General features: G+C 29.2%; 5 protein-coding genes across 5 annotated transcripts; 3 read left to right on the top strand and 2 right to left on the bottom strand.

Moving 5' to 3' along the window:
- Positions 1-16: 16 nt before the first annotated feature.
- On the top strand, positions 17-2,690 carry LOC113799136 (G-protein coupled receptor-associated protein LMBRD2B). Its single transcript, XM_027349725.2, has 4 exons — positions 17-419; positions 488-1,729; positions 1,802-1,935; positions 2,005-2,690. Exons 1-4 carry the CDS (start codon positions 243-245, stop codon positions 2,546-2,548), a joined length of 2,097 nt encoding a protein of 698 aa, XP_027205526.2. The 5' UTR covers positions 17-242; the 3' UTR covers positions 2,549-2,690.
- Zdhhc8 (zinc finger DHHC-type containing 8) lies at positions 2,612-5,471 on the bottom strand. Its single transcript, XM_027349728.2, has 9 exons — positions 4,987-5,471; positions 4,807-4,928; positions 4,582-4,736; positions 4,340-4,512; positions 4,175-4,277; positions 4,013-4,104; positions 3,826-3,949; positions 3,502-3,764; positions 2,612-3,432 (listed from the first exon to the last, which is right to left on the bottom strand). Exons 1-9 carry the CDS (start codon positions 5,076-5,078, stop codon positions 2,682-2,684), a joined length of 1,875 nt encoding a protein of 624 aa, XP_027205529.2. The 5' UTR covers positions 5,079-5,471; the 3' UTR covers positions 2,612-2,681.
- A 106-nt stretch (positions 5,472-5,577) lies between these two features.
- RpS7 (ribosomal protein S7) lies at positions 5,578-6,431 on the top strand. The gene is made up of 2 exons (XM_027349735.2): positions 5,578-5,781; positions 5,859-6,431. The coding sequence occupies exons 1-2, from the start codon at positions 5,704-5,706 to the stop codon at positions 6,363-6,365; spliced, it is 585 nt and encodes a 194-aa protein (XP_027205536.1). The 5' UTR covers positions 5,578-5,703; the 3' UTR covers positions 6,366-6,431.
- On the bottom strand, positions 6,026-7,115 carry EloC (transcription elongation factor elongin C). The gene is made up of 2 exons (XM_027349738.2): positions 6,780-7,115; positions 6,026-6,721 (listed from the first exon to the last, which is right to left on the bottom strand). The coding sequence occupies exons 1-2, from the start codon at positions 6,973-6,975 to the stop codon at positions 6,531-6,533; spliced, it is 387 nt and encodes a 128-aa protein (XP_027205539.2). The 5' UTR covers positions 6,976-7,115; the 3' UTR covers positions 6,026-6,530.
- Positions 7,116-7,187: 72 nt separating this feature from the next.
- On the top strand, positions 7,188-13,398 carry Sec71 (ADP ribosylation factor guanine nucleotide exchange factor Sec71). The gene is made up of 4 exons (XM_075823636.1): positions 7,188-7,651; positions 7,716-12,757; positions 12,901-13,018; positions 13,380-13,398. Exons 1-2 carry the CDS (start codon positions 7,519-7,521, stop codon positions 12,746-12,748), a joined length of 5,166 nt encoding a protein of 1,721 aa, XP_075679751.1. The 5' UTR covers positions 7,188-7,518; the 3' UTR covers positions 12,749-12,757; positions 12,901-13,018; positions 13,380-13,398.
- The last annotated feature ends 5,046 nt before the right edge of the window (positions 13,399-18,444 follow it).

The raw sequence follows: 18,444 nt of genomic DNA, 5'->3' as shown, positions 1-18,444 counted from the left end.
TCAATATTGCGTATATGCTGAGTTACATTGATCAAAAAGATTTTCTTTCAATTTTCATACATTACAAGTTGTACAGTGTTTTTTTTCCAAAAGTTTATACAATGCTACCATATTTGGCAATTTCTCGAGTGTTTTGTTTTCAGATTCGCCAAAAATTAAGAATTTTTCAATTTTTTTTTTGAAAATCGGAAAAATATGAATCTTTCTGAATGATCAGATGGTAGAAGAAGAAGAAGAAGAAGATGCCACTCTACATACCATTATTGGCTGTTATTATAACAAATTTTTTCCTAACATTTTATCTATTAAATCGTTATAGTAATTTTGGTCGTCAAAATCTTCTAATTACAATTAGTGTTTTTATTTCATGGTTTTTTTCATTTAATGTTGTATTTATTCTACCATTGGATATTACATCGGTTTGTAATTTTATTTGTAATCAAAGTTTTTTTTACTTTTTAATTATAAAATCTTGTAATTTTAATAGACCATTTACAACCAATGTATCATCCGTAACAATATTACAAATAATGGAACCGATTATATTGGCAATAACCAAACTACTTCTATCATTTCGAACATCTCATCACCATTACCATTATCGTTTGATCATCACAATTTTACCCAAATTGGCAATAATTTAACCGCCAGCAACGATTCCAGTCAAATCAAGTCAAATAATGAAAGTCAACAATCAACATTCATTTGTGCCAAACCATGGAGTTATGTACCAAAAAACGTTTTACAAAATTTATGGAAATTTATTTATTGGTCATCACAACTGTTAACATGGATAATATTACCAATATTTCAATCATATTCAATGTCAGGTGAATTTACTGTTTGGAAAAAAATTGAATCATCATTGAAAGAAAATTTAAAATATTATTGTTTATTTGGTTTTCTATTCCTCATATTTCTATTCTATTATGCAACCAAACAACGTTTAACAATGGAAAGTTTAAAAATTTTCTGTATATCAGCATCGAATACATTTGGTTTATTTTTACTACTAATCCTATTGAGTTATGGACTAGTTGATATACCAAGAAATTTTCTTAAAAATTATCAATGTAATCATCAATATAAACTGAATTATTTATATTTTCGTATTGGAAAAATTAATGAAGAAAAATATGAAACAAATTGTCAACTTGAAGATTTGTTGGATGAATTACGTGCTTATTATGTAAAAATATCGAAAGAAAATGGTTACCATTATTTAATGAATAAATTACAGATAATCATTGATAAATGTCCCGAATCTTTTCGTAATGAACTAAATGAATCATCAATTGATTTGGATTTGAATTTTGAACTTAATGAAAAACGTTTGGTCAGTTTGAATTCAAAAATTAATAAAGCAATGCAAACTAGTCATCGTACTGAAGTACAATATCAAATGCTAATCAAACAGGCAATACATTTGGAAGAAATTATTAAAGAATTGAATGATGATGAAAATTCTTCTTTAAAAGCATCATCATCATTGAACAATGTTTCCCGTATTGAACGTTGGCTTATTCGTAATGTTCCAAATGTTGAATTTTTGCTGCAACATAAACATATTATCGTTTACAAGATTTTTTTTCTTGTTTTTGGTTATTTATTTGCATTATTTTCAATATCGATTGTTTGGTCGGAATTTACATTTTCAATCAAATCAATACCAATCAGTATTTTTGCCCTGATTATTAATCTTATTGATTATAATTATTTTTGGATCGAGGTAGGTTTTTTACTAACTTTTTTCTCGTTTAACCATGTTTGTTTTCTATTTTCTTCAAAACACCAAAAAAAGCTATTTTCAATGCTTTCAATTGCATATCTAAGCTGCTGTTGTTATTATACAATATTTAAAATAAGAATTTTTAATTATTATTACTTGTCGAAACATCAACAAACAGATGAATATAGTTTAATTTTTAGTGGAATGTAAGTTTTTTTAAATTAACAACTGATAATTTTGTAAATAACTTTTTGTTTTGTTTTCATTCAAAAAAGGTTATTATGTCGTTTGGCATCACCACTATGTCTAAATTTTCTAAGTTTAATTCATTTTGATTCACACGTATCAACCGAATCAATTGAAGAAGAAACATCATTCACACAAATAATGGGACATTTAGATACAATATCCTATATTAGTGATTATATTTTCATCTATTTACCATTGTTTATGAGCGTATTTTGTGTGGCAATTTTATTCAAATTAGATATGAAATTATTCTCGTATTTTGGTTTTGGCCAATATAGTTTGTTTGATGAAATAAGTCAAGAATATTTATTGGAAGGTGAAAAATTGGTTAAACGAGAACAAAGAAAACAGCGATCATCGATGGCTACCGGATCATCATCAAATGTCAGTGGTGGCGGTGTTAAAAAAACCAAATTCGGTAAACGTGATGTAAATTCCAACCTAAATCGTACGGCAAGCCGTGAAAAATTATTACCCGATGAACCAACATTGATCAAAGATCAAGATCAGGAACAACAACAACAACAAAATATTGTTGATATTGAAAGAAATTTATTTGATGATATTTAACCCTTTCGCTATCCTCGGAGACAGAATTTTCCAAAATAAAAGAAACAAATTTTTTTTTGGTTTTATAATTTCAATTTTATTTACAAAAAAAACAAACAAAAATTACATGGACATCATTTCATTAATAAAATTTTCAAACAGATATTTCATAATTCATTTCATATTGACTTTGACGATTCGAATTATTATTCACAGTATTTTCAACCTGGTTTCTACCAACAACACCAGTATTGGCACCATTATTTTTATTTTGTTGTTGTTGATGATGATGTTCAATTTTATTGCTAATATCTAATGCTTTTTGAAAAGGCATTGGTTTTGATGATGATGATGATGACGGTGGTGGTGGTTGTTTAAAATATTTTTTCGTTTTTGTTGTTACATTATCACTACTTGTACTATTCAAACCAAAATCTAATGAATCATCATCATCATCGATATATTGAAGGAAATTTCCATTATTATTTTTCATTTGTGTTGTTGATGATGATGGTAATGATTGAAAATTTTGAAGCTCAGTATCCGAATTATATCGGTTATTTGAATTGAAATTATTTACATTATTATTATAGCCTGCATCAGGTGAATAATAGATAAGCATTCCACCTTCAGGGCCATTAGCATTAACATTAATATTACCACCAAAACGATGATGAGGATGATCATTTTTCATTGGTGATGAATATTGTTGTTGTTGTTGTTGTTTGTTCATTAAATTTGCTGATATTTTTTCATTAATCGATAAACTTTTTGCTGATATTTTATTATTATATTGATTTGGAAATATACTTGATGATAATTTATTATTCGACGAATCATTATTATTCGGATTCGATGATGATGATGATGACGATAATGCAATAAATGTTGTCTCTTTTGTACCACTATAAATGGGAAAAAAAAAGAAATTTTTTAAATTAAAATTTCCAAAATTAAAGGAAATACAAAAATACTTTTCCGTATGATGCATTGTAACGACATGATTTTCTTCCGCTTTTAATCCATTATTATTTCCCAATCGATTAATCGATTGTTGTTGTTGAATTCGATTATTCAAATGTTGTTGTTGTTGATTTCGAATTAATGAAGAAGATTCTTGATAAGATTCATTCACGATTCTTTTTTGATTTTGATTCAAATTCGGATTATTATTATTATTATTATTAGTGTTTCCAATTGGTCCATCATCAAATCTTTCAAGTAAAATATCTTTTGGCTGAAATGGAAAATGAAAAATGATGAAAATTTTCAATCAAAAATGAACAAACAAAACATACATTATCAACAACGGAAAAATTTAAATCATCCAATTTTTTTTCATTATTATCCGGTTTATTATCCATATAGATTCGAATATCTGAATCTTTTGGTGTTGTTTTTAAATGGTTTGCCGTATGCAATCTTCAAGTGAAGAAAAAAAATTGGAAAATTTTTAAAATCAAAAATCCAATAGAAAAAACTTACCCAGGATATCTAGGTCCACAAACAGTAAAGATAAAATTATAACCAAAACCATTTGAAAATGGATTAATTTGGCGATTAAATTTCCTTGTGACCTTTTGACAAAAGAAAATTTTCAATTTAAAATCCAGAAAAAAAAGATTCAACAAAATTTTTCCCTTTTACCTGTTCATTTGTAGTACGACCACGAACAACAAGTACAATATGAAAACCAGTTAGGCCAACAATTGGAATGAAAAATATGGTAATGATTACGATTAATGTAATTCTGTTGAAAAATTGGAAAAAAAACATTTGAAATTTGAAATTTGTCAATGAGATAAAACTTACGAAACAACAACAGCCGTATCATTAACATTATTACGATTATTTATCACAAATATTAAACACCAGCTAAATATTGTAATCATATGTATGGTTAAGAATATCAGGAAAAAAAAGAAATGACGATAATTTCTTCTACCGATACAATTATTAACCCATGGACAATGATGATCAAATTTCTATTTGGGGGTTAAAAAAATTGAAAACATTAATTTTAACATAGAAAAAAGATAAATCAACCATCATACTTCAATACAATTGTCACAAACAGAACAATGTGAACATCTTGGTGGACGATAAAATTGACAAGTAGAACACCATTTCATTCGTACAGTATGTCCTTTTATTTGTACTTCTTTATAGATTGGTGCACGAAAATCATCTTTATCTTCATCCGAATCAGCTAGAAAATTCGTTAAAAATTTCAAAATTGATTTCGGTAAAAAAAAATCATCATCATAATTTCGTTTTACCTCGTTTAATAATACCCGGATCAACAAATGTAGTGGCAAATAAATTGGAAATAACATAAAAAGCAATTATTGCTTGAGCTATTGTTATGGAAAAATGATATTCTTCATGTAAACGACGGCAGCTAAATTTAGAAAAAAATTTACAAGTTTTAAAAGTTTTTCATAATTAAAAAAACTTACGGATAAATAAAAAATAATCCGGTAGTAGTTAATAATAGAATCCATGCACATGATGCTGGAATTAAACGTTTTATTGATTTACATGTGGACATTTCGTTTCTTTCAAAAAAACTTTGATTTTTTTCACGAAAAAAAACTTGTAAATTTCAACACACAAACAAACAAATTCTCGATGTTCTTTCTCTCTTCGTCGTCGTCGTTCAATTCTTTGATATGATTCGGATTTTAATTGAAAGAAATCATAATTATAATGATGATTAATCTAATGGGGAATTTTCGGATAATTTTCTTGGAAATGGTGTTGAGTTTCTGCTGCTGTTGTTTTTTGATATAAATTTCATGTCAACAACAACAAAATATTGCAGACAACAAATCACGGTTTGTAAAAATATATAGGTGAGCAACCCTCTCAACGACGAAGAAATTTTGCCATCAATCGTATTTCGCTCTCTCGGATAATGTTTGTTTTCGAAGCTTATAACTATCAAACAGCAGCATCATCATCATAATAATCGATAGTGAGGTGGGGCTAAATTTTCACTATCGATAGTTCGATTGTGATTGTAAACCTGCATGCTTCCTTGATCCTGTTCTGTGAGTGTGTGGCACGTTCTTTTCTTCCAAAAATTTCTTTCGGCTTGTGTTTATGTCATCAAAAATTTTCGATTTTTGTGAATAAAAATTTCGGAAATTCAATTCGCTAAACGAAAAAAAACAATGGCCAACATTTTACGTAATAAAATTCTTAAATCGGGTAATGAAGAAATTGATCCATTCGAAGAAAATATTGCTCAGGTTTGTTTTTGTTTTTGGTTGATTTCGAATGTTGATTTTTTTAACATTCGATTTTTGTTTTTTTGTTTGATTCACAGGCATTATTGGATCTGGAAATGAATACCGATTTAAAAAGTCAACTTCGTGAATTGCATATAACCGGTGCAAAAGAAGTTGATGTTTCGGGTAAAAAAGCCATTATTATTAATGTTCCCGTACCACAATTGAAACAATTTCAAAAAATTCAAAATCGTGTTGTTCGAGAATTGGAAAAGAAATTCAGTGGTAAACATGTTGTTATTATTGCTAAACGAACAATTCTGCCGAAACCAACACGAAAACTTCGAACAAAATCTAAACAAAAAAGACCAAGAAGCCGTACATTGACTGCTGTTTATGATTCAATTTTGGAAGATTTGGTTTTTCCGGCCGAAATTGTTGGTAAACGTACACGTATTCGTTTAGGTGGTAGTCGTTTATTCAAAATTCATTTGGATAAATCATCACAAACCCAAATTGAACATAAAGTGGATACATTTTCAGCTGTTTATAAAAAACTAACTGGACGTGAAGTAACATTTGAATTTCCTGAACCACTTTTCTAATATAAAAAAAATTTAAACAAAATGACTGTTTGGCAAAAATAAAAATCTTTTTTCGAAAGTTTTCAATTCGTTTGTTTTATTTTTCATTTGTTTTTATAAATTACAGGTAGAGCGATCATTTTTTTAAAATCAAAGACAGAAAACCATTAGACAATCATTATGATTTTAACAATCCAAAAAATTTGCAGCCATCAATAGTTCTAAGGCAATTTCTGGATCAATTTGAAATTCAGGTATTTCGGATGCACTATTTGCATATCGTACTTTATAAGTGAAATATGAACAAACTTTTTGTAAAATATGTGATGGTATTTCACGAAAATTTACTTCATTTGTTTCGTTTTCCGAAAATTGACCTGAAATGAAATCGAAATGAAAATTAATCCGGCCTGAAAAAAAACATTTAAATCATACCTGGACCACTTAACATGGCTTTTATTGTACCCGAAGTCAGGGCATGTTCACGTTTAATAATAAATTCTTGTCGATCGGAGGAAATTAATTTCACATACATAGCATCAGGACCTTCACAACCGCCATATTTTTTTGTATCATCCATTTCATTATTATTATTATTATTCATATTATTATTCGTTTGATGATCGGACATTGTTCGGTTGAAATTTTCATTCAAAAAAAAGCAATTTTTCAAAATCAAAATCAAATTTTCTTTTTGATTTCCAAATTCAATTGTCTAACGATGAAACGAACCGAAACAAACAACAGAAAAAAAACATTCGAAACCTATTCATAAAGGACGAACATCAAATCGAATCAACAACAACAGCGACAGTGATGACGGGCTCAACGTTACACGTCAAGTTGAATCTGCAAAACGAAAAAACGAAAACAAAATCGAAAAAAAAACAACAACAACAAAAAATCGCTTATCATCAATATTGAGAAATGTTTATTACGATTTTTATTTAAAAAAAATTGAGGTTTTTTTTCATTTAAAAAAAACTTGTTGAATCTATTTCCACAACAACTCCGATATTGCATATTTATTTCGAAATAGTGTCTTTTTTTATCATCATTCCAAAACTGTAAACAATAATCCGGATCATCATCATTTTCATCGAGAAGTTTTTAATGTTTTGAAGAAAAAAATTGATTTCAATTTAATAATGTGTTTTATTATTCAAATGAAATAATGTTTGAAAATTGTTCATTTAAAACGGAAAAAATAATGTTTATTTGTCGTGCATTGGAAAAAATTCTCGCCGATCGTGATATAAGAAAAAATCACAATCAAAAATTAAAAAAATCATGTGAAATTGTTCTTGGTATGTGATTTATTCTTTGCAAAAACATTTGATTAATTTTTTCTTCTTTGTTTTTTTTCGACAGAAAAAATCAAAAATGACCAAATTAAAACATCGAGCAACAATCATCAGCAACAGCAAATCAATCATCAACAACAATCGAATGAACATAATCACCAGCATTCATCAACCCTACCACAACCAACAAATCGTAAAGGTCAATCAGTGTTTGATGATGAAATATATTTTCGTCCATTTGAATTGGCATGTCAATCACGTTCGAATCGTATTATTATTATTGCATTGGATTGTATACAAAAATTAATTGCATATGGTCATTTTACTGGTAATCGTATTGATAATCGATCAAATACTGATGATAATGATGGTAATGTTGATGGTGAAAAGAAATTACTAATCGATACAATGGTCACATGTATTTGTAATTGTTTTATTGGGCCAAATACAGATGATGATGTTCAATTGCAAATTATAAAAGCTTTGCTAACAATAGTTACATCACAATCATGTCCAGTACATGAACAAAGTATCCTATTAGTTATTCGTACTTGTTATAATATTTATTTAAGTAGTAAAAAATTAGTAAATCAAACAACAGCTAAAGCAGCTTTAACACAAATGTTAAATGTGATATTTTCACGTATGGAATCTATTTCATCATCATCCGCCACTTCCACAACTTCATCATTTGGAAATTCTGGGGAAATTTCCCATCAAAACAACAATTGTGATAATAATTCATTGGATACAAATCCCGAATCTTCAAATGAATTATTCGATATTTATTATCAAATATCCGAACAGAATCCATCAAATTCAATCAAATCATTAGTGGACGATGTTGTAACGACCGTTTGTAAATATTCTGATGGTGATTCGATTTCTTTACAATCAAATCGTACACAAATATCATCATTATCGATCAGCAATAACAACAATTCATCATCGCTGAAATCATTGAATAACCAGAATTTGACCAATATTTCATCATTTGAAACAAGTTTCGAAACAAACGATACTATACATTTATCATTTGAAAATTTATATCAAAAAGATGCCTATTTAATATTTCGTTCCCTTTGTAAATTAAGTATGAAACCATTAATGGATATGAATAACAGTTTGGATCTAAAATCACATGAATTACGTTCAAAAATATTATCACTGCAATTAATTCTACAAATTTTACAAAATTCTGGTCCAATATTTCAACAAAGTGATATGTTTGCTGTTGCAATAAAACAATACCTGTGTGTTGCATTATCCAAAAATGGTGTATCAAATATTACGGAAATATTTGAATTATCATTGGCAATATTTTTAGCATTATTTCAAAAATTTAAAATTTATCTCAAAATGCAAATTGAAGTATTTTTCAAAGAAATTTTTCTAAATATTTTAGAAACAATTTCCAGTTCATTTGAACATAAATGGATGGTTATACAGGCATTAACCCGTATATGTGCTGATGCACAAAGTATTGTTGATATTTATGTTAATTATGATTGTGATTTATCATCCGAAAATATATTTGGCCGTTTGGTTAATGATTTATCAAAAATTGCACAAGGTGGTGGACAAATTCTGGATTCCGGTATTGTTAATCAAACACAAGAACGTAGTATGCGTATTAAAGGATTAGAATGTCTGGTATCCATCCTTAAATGTATGGTTGAATGGAGTAATGATCTTTATGTAAATCCAAATCAACAAACTGATTTGGTTAATGAAAAATCAATGACTCATGTGAAATCAGAAGATCAACAGCAACAACAATCGTTACATGAAACATCATCGTTCAATAATCTTGATGATGATAATCCAGAAAAATTTGAAGAAGTTAAAAATCAAAAAAATATTATCGATAAAGGTATTGATATATTTAATATGAATGCCGGGAAAGGAATAAAATTCCTTCAACATCATAATATTATTGATTTACAACCGGAAAATGTTGCACAATTTTTTCATCAAAATGATCGTTTAGATAAATCAAATATGGGTGAATTTATGGGTGATTTTAATCAGTTTAACAAAGAAGTTATGTATGCGTATGTTGATCAAATGGATTTTTCTCAACGTGATATTGTCAGTGCATTACGATTTTTCTTGGAAGGCTTCCGTCTACCAGGTGAAGCACAAAAAATTGATCGTTTTATGGAAAAATTTGCATCCAGATATTTTGAAACTAATCGTAATCATAATCTGTTTACAAGTGCTGATACTGTTTATGTTTTAGCTTATTCAATTATAATGTTAACAACCGATTTGCATAGTCCACAGGTAAAACGTAAAATGACAAAAGATGATTATATAAAATTAAATAGAGGTATTAATGAAAGTAAAGATCTGCCTGAAGAATATCTATCACAAATTTATGATGAAATTGCTGAAAGTGAAATAAAAATGAAAGGTGCAATTGGTATGAAAAAAGTATCCGGTAAAGAATTGACAAGTGAAAAAGCTCGCCGCCTATTGTATAATATGGAAATGGAAACAATGGCAACAACAGCAAAAGCATTAATGGAAAGTGTATCACATGTTGAATCACCATTTACATCGGCAAAACATTTGGAACATGTACGGCCAATGTTTCGTACAACATGGACATCATTTCTGGCTGCTTTTAGTGTTGGTCTTCAAGATTGTAATGATGATCAATCAATAGCATCACATTGTTTAAATGGTATACGTTGTGCAATACGTATTGCATGTATATTTCAAATGTCGCTGGAAAGGGATGCATTCGTTCAGGCATTATCTCGGTTTACATTACTTAATGCAAATGTACCGATTATTGAAATGAAAACCAAAAATATTGATACAATTAAAACATTAATAACCGTTGCTTATACGGATGGAAATTATTTGGGAAAAAGTTGGCTAGATATTCTTCGTTGTATTTCACAGCTAGAATTGGCACAATTAATCGGAACGAAAGGAGGCCAAATGGTTAATTCACATAATAATTATAATCATCATTATCATCATAGTAATCATTTATCACAGATTCCGAATCAGAATGGTGGTGGTGGAAATAGTTTTGGTTTTCAATTCAAACTAGAATCATTTGTAGCGCTGGAATCATTAGCACGGAATCGTGAAAAAGAATCTCGAATTTCCGAATCAATGATTGAAGCATCATCACAAAGTGTTATTGTTGCTGTCGATAGAATATTTACCGGTTCCATACATTTGGATGGTAATGCTATTGTTGATTTTGTTAAAGCACTTTGTCAAGTTTCAAGTGAAGAACTGTCGAATCAAAAAAATCCTCGAATGTTTAGCCTACAGAAAATTGTTGAAATATCCTGTTATAATATGAGTCGTATACGTTTACAATGGTCACGAATATGGGAAATATTGGGTGAACATTTTAATAAAGTTGGTTGTAATCCAAATGAAGAGATTGCATTTTTTGCCATCGATTCTCTACGGCAATTATCAATGAAATTTATTGAAAAAGGTGAACTATCGAATTTTTCATTTCAAAAAGATTTTCTACGGCCATTTGAACATATAATGAAATGTAATTCCTCGATTACCATCCGCGATATGGTTGTCCGGTGTATTGCACAGATGGTTAATTCACAAGCAAGTAATATAAAATCTGGTTGGAAAAATATATTCAGTGTTTTTCGTATTGCAGCATCGGAAACTGATTCTTATATATTTGATCTATCATTTCAAACAACATGTAATATTTTTAATAATATTTATGAACGGAATTTCATCGCAATGATTGATTCATTTCAAGATGCAATAAAATGTTTATCGGAATTTGGTTGTAATCAACATTTTCCGGATACAAGTATGGAATCAATACGTTTGATACGAGCTTGTGCACGTTATGTTGCTGAACAACCACAATATTTTAAAGAATTTAATAATTTGGATGATAAAACAGCTTCGTCATCATCGACGAATGGATTTTTAGCCAGTGAAGATGATCGTGTTTGGATTCGGGGTTGGCTGCCAATCCTATTCGAATTATCCTGCATTGTTAATCAATGTAAATTGGATGTTCGTACCCGAGCGTTAACGGTTATGTTTGAAATTATCAAATCACATGGAAATGTTTTCCGTGAAAATTGGTGGACAGATTTATTTAAGATTATTTTCCGGATTTTTGATAGTTTGAAGCTGCCCGGTTCGCATTCAGATCGTATTGAATGGATGACAACAACATGTAATCATGCCCTGTATTCGATTGTTGATGTTTTTACACAATATTTTGATTTACTTGGATCATTCTTGTTGAAAGATGTATATTCACAATTGTTCTGGTGTATACAACAAGACAATGAACAATTATCACGTTCAGGTATTAATTGTTTTGAAAATTTGATAATTTCTTGTGGACGGAAATATAATTCAAAAACATGGACAATGACATTGGAATTTATTGAACGTATAAATGATGCAACGAAACCTTTACAGCTTTTTGATTCGGATTCAGCCAATGCCAATGCCAATGCCAATCATGTTAATCATGTCAATCATAAGCAAAGACAAAAATCAATATTAACGGATGAAGAATTGGAATTGATAAAGATAAAATTTTTAATACAATTAGATTTAATACAAGCAATCGATAATATTGTATTTTATCCATCTTTCAGTAAAAATTTTGATTCAGAAATGCTGAAATATTTGGAAAATTGTTCCAAAATTATTGATTTGGATAAACAGAATGAAAAAAATCAGCTATCGAATGTTAATAATGATGATGATTATTATTGTGAAACGACGGCTATATCAACAAACAATGGTCCATTATGTTATTCGAATGAAAATATCATCATCATTAGTAACATAATTACAAATGGAATGTATACACAAATGACAACAACAATTCTATTACGTTTATCTCGATTTTTATTGAAAATTTTCAATCAATTTAATCAATTATATTTGGATAAAACAAAATCAAAATTATTGGCAGATAAATTAATATTACTTTCACAATTAGAAATTAAAAGTTTATTATGTTCATTACGTATATTATTCTATTTATATAATGATTTGGATCGTCAACAACAAACAGAACAACAACAGAACAACAAAAGAAGAATTTATCGGACAAATCGAGCATGAATTAATTAGGTTTGTTAATCAATCTTTTAACCCTTTTGATTCTTTCGATGCCTTTTAATAATCCAAAATAATCTTTTTCTTTTCTTTTCTTTCTTTTGTTTTTGATACGGGAAAACTTTGCCAAACCAAACCTCAAAAATAAATATTTACAGTATTTCATCGCGAGCATTAAATTATTATTATCATATTGAAAATGAATATAATCGTGATAATTGGACTATAATTATATTATTAATATTGTATAATGTTTCTTGTTTACCTTCAGGCAAAGTAAGTGTTATTTTTATTAAATATTTTCATTTCATTGTCCTTCCGCCCATATCATGTGTGGGTTGATGGATGAATGGCGGAAATGAAGTTGAACATTTTTTCAAAACTGACTTTACTTGGATGAAACTAACTTTTTTCTTCTTTTCTCGTTTCTCGTTTTTTTCTTGCTTGAATAAATGAATTTTCCACGATGAATTTACTTGAACCGAACCGACCAAACAAAAATCATTCATTTTCCGTTGTCGTTATATTTTGGTTCCCGTTTTGATTTTGATTGATGATTGTTTGATGTTTCAAATATGAAAATGGACGTCTGCCATATTTATAAATGTGTTTGTTGTTTATATTATAATATTTATAGTTTTACAAACATATCCAACATTATTATAAACTGATTTGTAATCTATTATTATTGGATTTAAAAATGACTGTAAAAATTTTGATTAGGAAAATATTTTTACGTTTATCGGAATCATCGAATTCAATTTGACAACACATTTAACAATTCCGACCAAGAATAACTGACAAAAATGAATGACGATCAATCAATCAATCGATCAAAACATATACCACATCAGCCAATGTGTGCCAAACTCTTTGAAGAAACTTATTAAATGAATATTGCCCCGCTGGTTGGCCGCCATACGAAAACCAAACATTTCCAAAAATGATGATGATTCTTTTACCTGCTTGATGGATTCATTTGGTACACATTCTTCATCACGTTTCAATCGGTGTCATTTTTCAAATAATAACAGCTGGTGTTTGGAAACAAAAACAAAACTTTTTGTTTCCAAAAACAATTCATTTTATGAAAATTTATTGCCTATTATTATTATTATGCTGATGTAATGATTTTTTTCTTCTTCAAAGCAAAATTTTCAATTTTTCAATTTTTCTTGTTTCATCATCAAACACACACACACACACACATCTCATCAATCATCATTTAACCATGATAAAAAACAAACTTAAGTGTCCTCTATTTAAACATACACACACACAATTACACAATTAAAGATTCAAAAATATTGTTGTTATTTTATTTGTATATTTTTGTTGTTGTTGTTGTTGGCGGTGGATGATAATTAAAAATGATTTTCGTTTTTTTTAAAATAATGAATAAATAATTAACCTTGAAATTTGAAAAAAAAATTTCGCTTAAAAATTGGTTTTTTCCCCCTTAAATTTGGCTTTGAAGGCAAAATTTTTTTTTGTTAAACGGCAAGCAGATTGGTTTAAAATTATTAAAAATAATAGTGATTGCAGTGATTGACGAAAAATATTTTGTATGTTAGTCATCAACCTAACCTCACTCGACTATGAATTATGGCCATAGTTATAGTCATGGTTATCGACCTAACCTAACCTCACTTGACTATAAATCATAGTCATAGTCACTAACCTAACCTCACTTGACTATAAATCATAGTCACTAACCTAACCTCACTTGACTATGAATCATAGTCATAATGTTAATTTTATTCCAAAAAAAAAATTAATATTACTTTATATCCCCCTCCATATTCTATATTCTGATAAATTATTATTCAATTAAACGAAACGAAGCGAAAAAATTCTACCTTGAATTCTGCATATGTGTTAAATATATTCGAATGAAACCCGATTTGACCTTCTTCAAACGAAGAATTGCTTACCCGCTAGATGAATTGAATTTTTTCGGATCAATTTTTTCTCCTTATTCTATGTATTCTGTCGATTTTTTCCCACTTCACTTTCACTTTCACTTTCCTTTTATAATTATAAATTCACACCATTTATTTCATTTGAAAAGAATATTCAATTCAAAAACAATACGTGTTTAGATTATTAAACAAGAATTTTTTCTGGCTTTTGTTGCTGTCGTCATTGCTGAATATTACAGGTGATTATCTATGCAATTGAAGATAGATCATAGTAGTCGTCGTAGTCGTAGTCTGAGTGTCATTATTATTTGGCCACCAACGATAATTAACAACTATGGTGGAGACAAATCATTTCTTTTGGTCGGAATATGAAAACTTGTTATTAAATATTATACCATAAAATTCTTGTTTTTTTTGAAATGAAAAACGACGATGACGATGACGAAAACAAGGTTTTTTCGAATCAAAAACGAAAAAACATTCGAATGTTGTCATTTTTTCTTCGAATATTTAATCAATCAAAAATCAAACGGAAGTTTCCAAAGTTGATTTTTTTTTTTCGGTTTCGAATCCGCCCACTCATCCAAACAACAGCAATAGGCTTATTGAACATTCTCGCCCACCGTACCGCCCACATGGAACCAAAATAAAATTCTTTCGAATTCGAATCCAAAAAAACATTCGAATTCGAAAAAAGACATCAACAAAATATGTTTCTTTTTCTTTTTCTATTTCTCGCTCTATTTACCTCTCTATCTCATCAATTTTTTTCTGGTTTTTTTTCTGGTAATTTTTTCTGGTTTCTTGTGTGTGGTTTGATTGAACCAAAAAAACCAAAAGAAAATTTATGGAAATTAACATCATAATCATCAAACGATAACGACGACGACCAGACAAAAACAGAGACCTACCATTTTTTACCCGAAATTTACCCGAAAAACGAAAAAATAAATTTTCATTTCGTTTCGGTTCACTGAATCATTCTAGGCGCTAGGTTCGTTTACTTTGATCATCATCATCATCATTATGATTATGTGTGTTATCCATAGAGACAAGTTTTTCGGTAATTTTCATTCCGAAAAGTACGAAAAACACCAACAACAAAAATTGTCATTTTGTGATTTTCTCTTTTGTTTCGTTCAGTTTGTTTCGTTTGTTGATGATGGCCATCAAATATTAATTTTATTATAAAATTTTTTTTGAAAAAACAAAATTTTGCCACTCGTTTTCCCTCTCCTCGAATAAATAAACCGAAAACGAGGCAATTACGGCCCAAAAAAAAACATCGTCATCAACAAAGACAAATTGATCGGTTCTTGGGCTGCAATAATTTTATTTGTCAAAAAATTTTTTTATTTGTGAAAAATTTTGAAAAATAATGACAACCAAACAAACAAAACGAAACGAAACAAAACTAAATTACGTTTGTTTCTCTTTCGTTTGTTCCTCACTTTCTTCTTTCTTTTTTCTTCTTTCGATGATTATTATTTTTATTTTTCTTCTCCTCGATGATGATGATGATCATCTTTGTCAATGTCCTCGTACCTGTGTACCGTTGTTCTCCACTTCAGAATCATTAATTTTCGTTTTTTTTTTTGGTCGCTTAAGATGATGTGCAAAAAAAAGAATGAATTTTTTCTTCAAAATAGGCCTGATTCGTCAATTTCTTCGTTTCTGTTTTTTAGTTTTTGAAAATTTCATTTTCATTTTCGTTTGTTTTTTGTTTTTGTTTTTCTCGTTTTTAAATCAATTCAATTTTCTCCGACCAAAACAAAAAATTCATTGCTTGTGGTCATATATAACACTCTCTCTTTCTCTCTCTCTCTCTCTCTCTCTCTCTCTCTCTCTCTCTCTCTCTCTCTCTCTCTCTCTCTCTCTCTCTCTCTCCCTCTCTCTCTAACTGGCGTTTGGTGGATGTTCCAACAAAGAATTCATTTTCAAATTTCGTATTTGGTTTTTGGTTTTTGAAAATGAAAGTTGCCAGAGAAATCAGTGAAAAAGAGAGAGAGAAAAGTTGAAAGTTTTTTCTTTTTTTCGGAAACTTTTTTTTTCATCCAAACAACAACAACAACAACGTTTATCCTATCTATTTGATCTATCTTCTGGCGTTTTTCATTCGTTTATCATTCGGTTTCGAAATTCGGCGAATTTTCGTTTGAATCAAATTTAAAATTAACATAGACATATACATCACCCACACACCAAACACAAACATCACAAAAGATTTAATTCAATGAAAACAAATCAAATAAAAACAAAATCGAGAAAAAAACAAAACAAAATAATCAAATGGAATCCTATTTTCGGGGTTTTTTTTCTCGGTTTTTCGATTGTTGTTTTTTTCGATTGTTGTTTTTTGTTGTTCCATAAATTGATCCAAATCTTACCAAACAAACATGTGAGAATGTTTTGAAGAAGAAGAACGTCTCTCTCTCTCTCTCTCTCTCTCTGCACGTTTGGTCTTCTTTGTCGGTTGTCGGTTGTTGTTGTTGTTTTCGATCGATCAATCGATCGATATTCTTAAGGTTTTCTTTATTAACAAATAATAATGATTGACAACAACAACAACAACAACAACCAACCGACAACAACAAGCCAAAACAGTCAAGTCAAATGCCAAATTCTAACGTTCCCGGTAGATATTTTTTTTCTTTTCGTTTTCTTCAAAAAGAAAAGAAAAGAAAAAAGTTTCCCGAAAAGAATATATTCTTTCTTGAAAATATTCAGTGGTCGATCGGTTGTTTTGTTTTTCTTGTTTTTTCTGTTTTTTTGTTTTTCTGGTCGATCCGGTCTATTGATTCTGGTAATAGAATCGATCGATTCCTGAATGTTATTGTTTTTATCATTATTACATACATAGTTTTCAATTCAGTTCAGTTCAGTTTTGTTTTGTTGTTGTCTATTTTTTATTTATTCAATTTCTTAATTTTGTTTTCATTTTCATTTGGATGTACCAAGTTTTTTTAACCCCCATTTCGTTTGGTTCACATCTCTCTCTCTCTCTCTCTCTCTCTCTCTCTCTCTGGCTAGCATCGAACCAAAAGAAATCTCGATGGACATTTTTACACAATCTTCTCTATAAAATAACTGAAATGAATGTAAAACCGGGTATGATGTTATTTCGATTTGTTTTGTCATTTGGGGTGATTTAACCGAACAGAATTTCGATTCTGGCCGAAATATTCTCTCTCTCTCTCTCTCTCTCTCTCTCTCTCTCTCTCTCTCTCTCTCTCTCTCTCTCTCTCTCTGCGTGTACGTATGTCTAAGGTATTATTTATTCTTCTAAATAACTTTAGGGTACCGGCGCAGTTATAAAAGCAAAAAAAAAAAGAAAAGTTTTTTTTTCACCTATAGGTAAATTCTCTACATCATCATTTACAATAATAAAATGATGAGAATTTTATGGAATAAAATGAATGAATGAAGCGGCTACCATAGCCCAAAAACATAGCTAAAATTTTTTTTATTATTTGGTCCTACCACCATTGATCATCATCAATAAAAAGTAAAAAGAAAAAAAGTAAATGTGCTGCACATACATAGTGGAAAAGAGAGGTAGGAATTTTTTATTCGGGATCCAATAAAAATGATCACTACATACAAACACACACATACACATAGAATCAATGGGAAGAAAATAACGAACAAACGAACGAAAAGAGAATCACATAGAGAAAAGGAATGGCAATTTGCAATTTTGAAATGATGATGCTTGCTTGCTTGCTTGATGTTGATGATGGTAAAACTGAATTTTTGTGGGGGCAGAATTTTTTTTTTTGG

The sequence above is a fragment of the Dermatophagoides pteronyssinus genome, unplaced genomic scaffold, assembly GCF_027571235.1.
Source record: "Dermatophagoides pteronyssinus isolate colony J.1.1.1.1 unplaced genomic scaffold, Derpt_VIB-CSIC_2022.12 sq0033, whole genome shotgun sequence".
Lineage (NCBI taxonomy): Eukaryota > Metazoa > Arthropoda > Arachnida > Sarcoptiformes > Pyroglyphidae > Dermatophagoides > Dermatophagoides pteronyssinus.
Note: the sequence above shows the minus strand (reverse complement) of the source record. Positions and strands in the feature narration are given on the sequence as shown.